General features: G+C 36.1%; 1 protein-coding gene across 1 annotated transcript; it reads right to left on the reverse strand.

Moving 5' to 3' along the window:
* Positions 1 to 5,600: 5,600 nt before the first annotated feature.
* Positions 5,601 to 10,083, reverse strand: LOC122583372 (putative disease resistance RPP13-like protein 1). Its single transcript, XM_043755786.1, has 3 exons — positions 6,415 to 10,083; positions 5,783 to 5,986; positions 5,601 to 5,714 (listed from the first exon to the last, which is right to left on the reverse strand). Exons 1-3 carry the CDS (start codon positions 10,081 to 10,083, stop codon positions 5,601 to 5,603), a joined length of 3,987 nt encoding a protein of 1,328 aa, XP_043611721.1.
* Positions 10,084 to 11,271: the final 1,188 nt, after the last annotated feature.

Consider the following 11,271-nt stretch of genomic DNA (forward strand, 5'->3'; position numbering starts at 1 on the left):
CCCCTCTAGTGTAAAGAGGATGTTTTGCATAAACTGTGTTAATTATTCGGACCCTTTGTGTTCATACTATAGTGTGAAAAAACAAAATGAGATAAAACTGGTTGTGCAATCAGAGAATATAATGTGTTTAATCATTACTTTGGGTAAATATCCACATTAGCATAAAGATGGATACCTTACTATTTCCAAACACAGTTACACATATAAACGGACACTAACTTGACTTCTATTCAAAAACTTTTAACCAAGACATTCAGTAATATTGTAACAACTAATTTATATGGAGACATGAGAACATCCATCCATCCAATCTTACAAGGTGCAAGATGGGAATGCGAACAACAAGCCAGTACCTAGCTTCTAGCAAACCAAAAACAAAAACTACAACACATACAATGAGCGAAACATAAAATTTGCATACATACCCTGACCCAACAAAATGACATGAACACCGAGTCTGAGTCATGCTGCCATGATCAAAGATTTGTAGTCTTGTGATCTTGAAATTTTAGATTCTTGTTTAACCCACTTAAAATAGCAGCATTTAGACCTTCAAAATGTATGTAGCAAATTATATTATTGCCATCACCAGTAAATCGTGCTTTCATGAAGAATTTTGAAAATTTTCGAAGATCAATCGCAAATATATTACTTAGTAGTGACCGATTATTTCTCCCAATTATTAATTTTGCAACATCATCACAGTTTTCCGCAAACTTACGTATAAGAATAAGAAAACAAATATAGAAAAAACACTAATCGAGTAAAAACAAGTTGAACTTGTCATATGATCTTGTTCCAATAAACACTGATTATTTAGGGAGTCTGAATACAAGTTAGTCACTTTGAGGAATTTCATCGAACAACTGGTGGACTACTTTACTTCAGAATTCCGTTGCACTACCATTTTATATAAAATTAATAATGAGTATTCATGTAAGAGATTGAGATGACATACCGTGATGTTAATAAACAATTACTTTCAAAGATGAAGTTGTCTGTGGCACATCTCTAAGCTTCCGGCAATCCCAAATCCCAAGATGTTGAAGGTGAGGGAGGTGTTGTAAGACCTCTGAAACTGATTCCACTTCCTCAAAATTACAGATTTCTAGAGAAGTTGGAGATGGTGGAAGAAGAAAACATGCTGAACTGGTCCGATTATTATGATCTTGTTTTTCTTCCATTATTATTCCAAATGAAACCACTCCTCAATCTTTGCCATATAACTTTAATTCAACAAGTGAGGAAGGGTAATTTTGAAGCCCCTACTCTGACAGTGGACCGCATGATCTCCCCATTGATCCATTCGATGCACATTGCAACTAGGACAGATGCTTCCTTCGGTAAACATTGGTATTGAAAGCCTATAGCTCATAACATAACGGAATTGACGATGGTTCATCCTTTGTCCCAAGCCGTCAATAGGGATGGTGAATAGAAAATCCTGAGCGCGTGGGGAAGGTACAATAATAAGATTAAGATTAAAATAAGATTATTATTATTATTATTATTATTATTATTATTATTATTATTATTATTATTATTATTATTATTATTATTATTATTATAAGATTAAGATTAAAATGATCGGAGTCATTTTGGAAGTACTCTTTTTATATGTGGAAGGTACAATAATAACACTTATTTCATACGTAAATGATAGATTAAATGTAGTTGACATTAACATTCATTTTGAGATAACATAATTCAAAATATTTTTTGCTTTCATTATTTTTAATGTTTCTCGTGTATACACCAAAACAAAATCAGTGATAAACATCATGATCTTTAAAGACTGAAGTCATGTGTTCGATCCCCATCTCATGCAAAGGTTGGAGGGCTTTTCTACCATTTGGTAAAAATGGAAGCAGCCTCTCTACTTAGGTAGAGGTAAGGTCTACCTACATCTTAATCTATCACATACAGCGTCGAAATATTAAGGCTCAAAACCCGTGAAAGGCGGTACTGAGCAAGTTTCTTTACACAAAACCAAAATATCGTTTCTATCTATAAATTGTTTTATGGAAGCTAAATATAAGAACACATTAGTTTGTTGTTGTAATTATATTCATAATCATGCCACCTATTGTAATTAAAGATAACAAATCATTTGGCTCATGTGCTAGCAGCCTAGCCCAATCTAGATTGAGTGGCCCACCATTATCGTAAGCCCAACTTAGAATATAGAACCTATTGAAAGACGCACCGTATTATTGAATACTGGATCGTTAAACCCACAAGCGAAACATGTTTTTTTTTTTAATATTCACCATAATACAATGGAACAAACAAATACAACACTTCGGCCCGCTAGAGGTTAATGAACCGTTATCGGTATTTAAAAAAAAATACCCACAGATCGATTGTCACTCTAAAGAGTGTGAACTGAACCCTTGAAGAAAAACAAAAAGAATTTATCAATTGAGCTGATTTCATTTGCTTCACATGCATAAAGTGTTGGGTCTACTTCTTTACAAAACCTCCTTTTTTTTTCTAATTAAAAAAAAATAAGTTATGCATTAGATGATCATATAAAATCACTAAAACATGTGTTAATGTGTTATCAATTTTGTTACCCATATCCCATGTGGCATTTTCATGATTCTTTCCTATCTACAATCCACTGTAGCTATATGACTTATTGATCTACCAATAAAATCTACATTCAAGTAGGTTTTGGTAATAGAAGAAGAAGATTACGACTTTTTCTAGTCTTTGTGAGGGATTTTCGATCTTAACCAAGTAATGGAATCATTTTCAGTTCGATGTAGTAGGAAATATATTGTAAGTGTGCATGAAGGACCGCAGATAGCACAACAACGAAGGCAACCGATCTGGCCATATCCATTTACTGGAGAACGAGAAAGGAAGCCGACCTTTACCTTAACTTTCATTTCTCTCTCTGTTAGGTCGAAAATTGACTAAGTATGATTTGTTCAAAATAGTTGAAGTTCAGTGAAGAAAGCTTGCTCAGGATTCTGAAGTCATTCAGAATAAAGCTCACTGAAGCTTCACTTCAGATTCAGAATCTATCTACACTAAAGACGTTCAGACTGAAGTCAAAGACTGAAGACTGAAGAAGAAGATCATCTCAGAAGCAGAGCTCAGAGAAGATCTTACCTGAAGTTGAATCTGAAGAGGCTCAGTGAAAAAGTACTTACAACACTTTTTCACTGATTACGAGGAAAGTCTTTTTGCAGCTTTAACTACCTTTACCCGGTTAATTACTTTCAACCTGGGATTGGGAAAGTTTTAGCAAAAGGTTGGGAATAAAGTATGTCAAGTCACATCAAAGAAACTTACATACTTTACCTTAAACAAACATGTTATGAATTTGTCCTACAAATTCATAAATGCATCCAACCATATTTGTACGGCATATTGCCATGTCATCAAGACATGTTTGCCTATAAATATAAGACTTCTCACACTTGCAAAATGGCTTGGAACTTTGGCAATTGCAACGTGTGATATTACTCTAAGTATTCTTACGAGTAATTCCTTGTCGCATAAATCATTTGTATTTCTGGGGTTGTTTAGATACTTTCACAAGTGTGATTATCTTTGTTCCGCAACAACTCTTGTATTTTGTTTATAGCAATAAATAAAATACATTGAAAAATACTTTTCGACTCATTGCCATAATACTTGATTATATTTAGTAATTTATTTAGTTTCAAGCAATCGTACTTTATTATTCTTATCCATTATCTGGATCGTAATTCTAACTAGTCATATCTAGTTTCGATTTACTTGCCAGTCGGGTTTCTTAATATAACTTGTTATTATTATTGTCTAACCTTATATCTTGTTATATCTTGATCTCTTGTACATCTTGTTAGGTGGACTCACACTCTCCTACGCCATTACTGATGGGGACGACGACCCCTTCTTGTTCTCGCCCAGCCTTTTTTTTTAGAATCCTAGACTAAAGAAGAAGGCTCCTGAATCAGCGTAGGGAAAAATCCGCAAGCAGGGGAACTGTACTAACCTGCCGCCGGTTACTTTTTCAGGGCTCCGCAAGAGAAGAAAGAAGGTCCGAGTCCTATTTTTAATGAAGCGGAGGTCCCCCTTACTCCCTATTCTCTCTTAAAGCTTTATAAAGCTCTAAAATTGGTTAAGAACTATTGACCGTAAACGATAGCAGTTACAGTCACTCAATGGATATGCTCGCCTTTGGAATGAAGATGGAGTGCCTGGAACTGATGAAATTAGGGGAAAACATGGAACCGGTCACTATATCGGGGGGGCGAGACATGACCGCGACTTAAGATTCAAGTACCGTTGAAAAGACTAAAGGAACGGGGAATGACTACCTGTAATAAAGCACATATCAATTCAATCAGGATCTACCCGTCTATTTTCATTCTTCAATTCTTTGACAACACGAAACAAAACAAAAGAACAGCCCGTAATCTCTATCTATCCAATTTCTTACTGAACTTGACTTATCTCCGAAATATCCACCAAAATTTCAAGTTTTGATAATATCATAGCTGGAAAATTATTCCAATTCCACTCCAATATATTATAACTTTGAGATTTTCATTCGAGTATTCTTGTAACCAATTAATGTTATTCCTAAGTTATTTTTTGGTGACGTGAAATTCAAAAGTCTGGGATAATTTTTATTTGGTCAAGTCGTCATGAGTTCTCTTATTTATTTTAACGGCAAGTCCTCGTCTCCTCGAGAGTATTACTTGTATTTATCTGTACCTAATGTGCTTTCATTTCCTTTCATTTATTTACTCGTCAAAGTTGTTGCACCTACTAACATTACTATGGCTGACATATTTCTTGCATTACCCTCTCTAATCTCCATATGTTGTTTGGAATACTGTAAATTAGATCATGCATGTTGGGCAGGGAGAGTGCTTGAATCGCTTAGGATTCAAGCTAATCTTGGTAAATAATGTTTTTGTTGTTGCTATGTACACCCAAGTTTTGTGCCAAGTTATGCCGATTAAAAAACGTGTAAAATAGACTTTTTCACCCAATTAAGGAAGAAATAATAAGAGTGCGTTTCATAGTTTGGTTATGGAAACTTTTTGAGTTGAAGTAGATGTTTGGTACTAAAACTGCAGCAGGTGCGTTGCTCCTATAGACCTAAAAATGGTTTGTTATTCTCGGTTCCAGAAGTGTATCGCACCACCCTTGGGGTGTGCCACGCTTACTGAACACATACGTTGTTTGATAGGGATTGTGTACAATCAGTTTGTTTGATGGATGTAAAAACCCTCGATTCTGCCAAACTAGGAAGTATACTTTTTTCTTTCCAATATACATCAGCCGAATTACCATGATAACAAATATAGCAACTTCTGTTTTGTCACCTACAGAATATTCAATGTATTCACCCCTCTAGTGTAAAGAGGATGTTTTGCATAAACTGCGTTAATTATTCGGACCCTTTGTGTTCATACTATAGTGTGAAAAAACAAACAATGAGATAAAACTGGTTCTGTGCAATCAGACCATATAATGTGTTTAATCATTACTTTAGGTAAATATCCGCATTAGCTGTAATGTACAAAATCACACAATTTCCAAACACAGTTACACATATAAACGGACACTAACTTGACTTCTATTCAAAAACTTTAAACCAAGACATTCAGTAATACTGTAACAGCTAATTTATAGGGAGACATGAGAACATCCATCCATCCAATCTTACAAGGTGCAAGATGGGAATGCAAACAACAAGCCAGTACCTTCCAGCAAACCAAAAACAAAAACTACAACACATACAAAGAGCGAAACATAAAATTTGCATACATACCCTGACCCGACAAAATGACATGAACACGGAGTCTGCTGCCATGATCAAAGATTTTGTAGTCTTGTGATCTTGAAATGTTAGATTCTTGTTTAACCCACTTAAAGTAGCAGCATTGAGAGCGACGACGCCCATGAAACCTTCAAAAAGCAAGGGACTACAATGATCAATTCTTCCAGGAAGCCCCTTTGTATCCAAGCACGCTACCTTCATTAAAAATGTATGTAGCAAAATATATCACTGTCATCGCCATTAAATTGTGGTTTCATTGAAGAATTTTGAAGATCAATCGCACATGTATTACTTAGTGGTGACTGATTATTTCTCCCAATTTAACATTTTTTGCAACATCATCACAGTTTTTCGTAAACTTATGTATAAGAATAAGAGAATAAATATAGAAAAAACACATAATTGAGCACTAGTCGAGTAATGATAGAAATTTGAAGAAAAAACATATTGAACTAGTCGTATGATCTTGTTCCAAGAAACACTGATTATTTAGGGAGTCTGAATACAAGTTAGTCACTTTGAGGAATTTCATCGAACAACTGGTGGACTACTTTACTTCAGAATTCCATTGCACTACCATTTTATAAAATTAATAATGACTATTCATGTTAATCAACAATTACTTTCAAAGATGAAGTTGTCTGTGGCACATCTCTAAGCTTCGGGCAGCCCCAAATCCAAAGATGTTGAAGGTGAGGGAGGTGTTGTGAGACCTCTGAAACTGATTCCACTTCCTCAAAATTATAGATTTTTAGAGAAGTTAGAGATGGTGGAAGAAGAAAACATGCTGAACTGGTCCTATTATTATGATCTTGTTTTTCTTCCATTATTATTCCAAATGAAACCACTCCTGAATCTATGCCATGTAAGGCTAATTCAACAAGTGAGGAAGGGTAATTTTGAAGCCCCCACTCTGACAGTGGCTTCTTTAATTCCCCTATTCTTAGACGCTTCAGATTAGGAGGCCATAACAAGCCACATGATGGAAATGAATCATCCATGTTTGGACATTTATATATCACCATCTCTTCCAAAGATGTGAGACTTTGCTCCTGAGAAATTGACTTTATATTCTTGCAATTTCCAATCGTAAGAAACTTCAAATTAGAGGATGAGGATGATTGGAAATTAGAGAAACTTAATGATGTTATTGAATCACAACGTTGTATCTGCAAACTCTCAACACTATTTGGACAACAGTAAATCTCCAGTGCATCACAATTAATTGATCCCGTAATGATGCTACTCCCCACATGAACCACCTCTTTCTCTCCCTTATTAATTGATTCCAACTTTGGACAGTGATATACATACAACTTTTGTAAACTCCCAAGATACCTGCAATCTTCCGATTCCGATTCCCACAAGTATCTCAATTCATCACAATTCCAGATGGTGAGATCTTCTACTGCCCCAAAATGTTTTAAGATTTCTCTGTCCAGTTGAGTCAGCCCTTTAATTGCATCCAACTTCAATGTACGGATTGATGAAGACCCACCAACCAAGTCTCTCAACACTACTTCAGGACATCCTTCTACAGTTAATTTCTCAAGTGATGGTACCAATCCAAATGATACCTTATCAAGTTTCGGACACCTTTTAATTGAAATTTCACGAAGTCTAAGAAATGATCGAGGAGTCTCGACACCGTCACCACCACTGGTCGACCATTTCTCCAGACATTGCATATCCTCAACTTCCAAGGATTCAAGTGAAGGAAATGCATCGCCATGAAAAGGTTTAGTATGTGCTAGTAACTCAATACCCACAGTCTGCACCGCTTTCATGTTGCTCAAATACAAATTCCGAAGTGAACTTAGATGCCCAAGCGTTGGTAATTCTGTGCAGTTTTCACAGCCAGTTAACGTAAGCTCTGTTAAATGATCAAATGATGATGTGGGATTCCCAACCCAACCAGGAAATTTCATACCACCGTAGAATGAAATGCTCAGTATTTTCAGCTTCGAGGGAGCCCTTAGCCTTTCAAGTACCTCATATTCAATAGCTGGATCCCGAAAACCATCGAAAACATCACTCCATCTCATATTCAGTTCATAAAGACCTGTTTTTTGTTGTAACTTTGCATCGTTTGCTTCTGTTGGTTGTATCACTTTCTCCAAGCACTGGATGGAAAGCCCGCCTTGGAGATCTGAGAGTCCCTTAAGCTCAGATATTTTAAAACCATTACCTTCTTCGATGATAACCTTGGATAATGTTTGTAGACTCGTCAACCCACCAATCCCCAAAGGCAACTTGTTCAATAACGGAGTAAAATTCATGTCAAGATGTCGCAAGTTTATTAGCTTTACAAAACTCACTGGCAAGCTAGATAACTTAGGACAGCCAGGAACTAACAAGCATTGTAGATTATATAATTCGCTCACTTGTTCGGGTATTCCTTGGATGTTGCTATTTGAAAAATTGAGGTACCTTAGATGCTTCAAATTACCAATGGAACGTGGTATCTCTGTGATTGACTCATTCGTTAGGCTTAGCACCCTCAGGAAGTTTAAGTGGGGAAGTAATTCTGTAGTAACATCGTCCAATGTTTTAAATTTCCCCCAACCAACGGACACGGGTAAGAATGTTCGCAAACGTCTAGCTTTTTGTAATTCCTTGAACTTTTTATGCTCTGCAACTCGTTGTTGACCTATGAATGAAAAGTGACGAAACTTTTCATAAGCTTCATTCCTATCGTTTAACTCCATATTCTCATCCAACCTAAAGAAAAACTCTACTGCAACACTTGTGGCCAAGTCATTCATCAAGTCGTGCATTATATACCGTGATCCATCTTTCCCAAAAGTCTGAAAAAAGGACCTTGAGAGTAACTCTTCGAAATACTTGTCACCCAAACTCTCAATTGGTTGATTTTTGCCCTTTTTTGGGGACACAAACCCTTGTGCCATCCACAATAGGACTAGTTTCTTCCTTTCAAACTCATAGTCCTTTGGAAATAAGGAGCAATATGCAAACACTTGCTTTAGATGCGAAGGGAGGTCATAGTAGCTTAACTTGAGAGCCGGAAGAATGCCACTTTCATCATCTAAGTTCCAAATTTCGCTATTCAGAAATGCCTCCCATTCATCATCACTTTCTTTTCGTTTCAAGACCTTCCCGAGGGTTACCAAAGCCAAGGACAACCCATCACACTTCTTAACGATCCCTTGAGCAATAGATTTAAGTGATGGATGTCTGTCAAAGTTTTGCTCATCGAGTGCAGATTGAGCAAATAAAGACAGGGCTATCTCATCAGATAAAACCTCCAGCACATACGGTTGAAAACAGTTCATCACTGATGCAACCTTCTTGTTCCGTGTGGTTACCAGAAATTTACTTCCATGCGCCCCGACATCAAAACCACTTCTAAGAAGATCCCAAGATTTGGGATCTTCGTTCCAAACATCGTCCAACACAATAAGAAACCTCTTCGCCGAAAGTTTTTCTTTAAGGGACGCGTGAAGCAAATTCAGAGTAGTGAACTGTGTGTACCCCCCACCTACAGATTGATAAATTGCATTGCTAATATTGAAAACATCAAACTCATCGGAAACACAAACCCATGCCATGAGTTCAAAGTGATCCTTCACTCTCTTGTCGTTGTACAAAAGTTGGGCGAGAGTTGTTTTTCCAAGGCCACCCATACCAACAACCGACACAACGCTGATCACCTTTTGATTACTGCTCGCTTCTTCGTTCCCAAGCAACCGCCCAATCAATGCCTCTTTATCGTTTTCCCGACCCAAAACTTTGGACTCATTAACAGATGAAGTTTGATGGAATCGTACATCTGATTTATTCTTATTCGATCTTTCAAGTTTCACATTCAAATCCAAACCTAGCTTCTTTTTCTGCTCAACAAGCTCATCCAATCTAGTGTTAACCTCATCTAACTTAGATCTAATCTTACGTCCATACATGAAGTTACGAGGACTGAAATTATCAGTACAACAAGTTGGGACAAATTTCGATAACTTACTACAACTAGCGCGGGTGCTATCATGTGACACTTGATGATTCAACTTTCGCCTCAGAACTTCGGTAGCCATATCGTCAAGCACATCGTCTATGTCATAAGCCAGATCCTGGAGCTCGATCAGCCACAATGCAACAGGCTTCTGGTTCTGTTTCTGGGCTGAATCAGCAAGCACGGCTTCAATCAGGAGAAAGTTTTGCTTGAGTTTCTTCAGCTGAGTTTCGAGTCCTTCAGATCGTGCAAGATTCATCAATTCAGCTGTGAGTAGCTTCTCAATGAGCACAGTCACAACAGCACTAGCAATGATTTCAGCCATTAATTAGTATTTTGGAAAAAAAAACTTGCAAGATTGTTTGTTTGTTTGAAGATGGAAATGAAAGTAAAAGGGAAGACCAAGACTTTATGTTTTATTTCTCTACTATCTGTTTTCGAATTGCTAAAAGAAAATTAGGTATATGAACATTGTTTATACATTACTAATAGTCTAAGTACCATATCATAGTATAATATAATTTCATGTATTAACTTACAAAAAATAGAAATAAACGTTCACATTAATTGATCATAGCTGTTGAATATTAATTACTTACTTTGTAATGTAATATTAAGTTTTTTTTTAAATTGTTACTAGTATTATTGACTTACTTTGGTTTAAGGTTATATCCATATAAAAGTAACTTATTTACCAATTTTCTTTTTATGTAAAGGAGCGTATTTTCCTTTTCAATATTCTAAAATTAAAGGATTACAATATATTAAAATTCAATCAAAATGGGGATATCGGGATAGTCATCCATCCATACATCGTCCAACACGGTACAGTGACCCAAAACCCGTGAAAAACGACATTGAAAGTTATTTTTTCATCCGTTAAATATCGACGGCGTGTGCCACGTCACAAAAAAAGGTCCACGTGAATCGCTGACTTGACTTTACATGCAGCAACATCTTCTCCAATTTTTCTCCAACGAAATTTTTGGTAAAGATTCTGTCAATCATGTTCAATCATTACTATAGAGCACATGTAGAGGTTCGTAAGTATAATCGTTTATTTCCAGAATCCATTAATCATTAAAAATTTAAAAATTTAAGAGACTCATTATAAGCAACAAATGACCAGCAAACAGTCAATGAAGCCAAAAATAAAATAAAAACTACGTTCACACAGACGCAGTGATAATAGCACCGTAGCAGGGTAGCACTATTGTTAACTAAAAGAGGATTCACAACATTAGATTGACCGAAATGATCTTAAAAAGTATAGCTTTCATGAGAAAGTCGTTAATGATGCTTAGTCTGTCGAAAAAACAAATATGATTAGTTGAAGCTGAAGAACCGTCGCAATAACAATGAAAATTGAAATTTTTTTTATGTTGTCATAAGTATAGCAAACTGTGACACAAATAGCTTTTTGTATACATTAATTTCCAAAGTTAATCAAATAACTGTAAACAATGAGGGGAGCTAGTGATCTCATTTTTAAGAAAAGTAAATGCATGGTTTC

This window comes from Erigeron canadensis, chromosome 9 (genome assembly GCF_010389155.1).
Source record: "Erigeron canadensis isolate Cc75 chromosome 9, C_canadensis_v1, whole genome shotgun sequence".
In the NCBI taxonomy this organism is placed as follows: Eukaryota; Viridiplantae; Streptophyta; class Magnoliopsida; order Asterales; family Asteraceae; genus Erigeron; species Erigeron canadensis.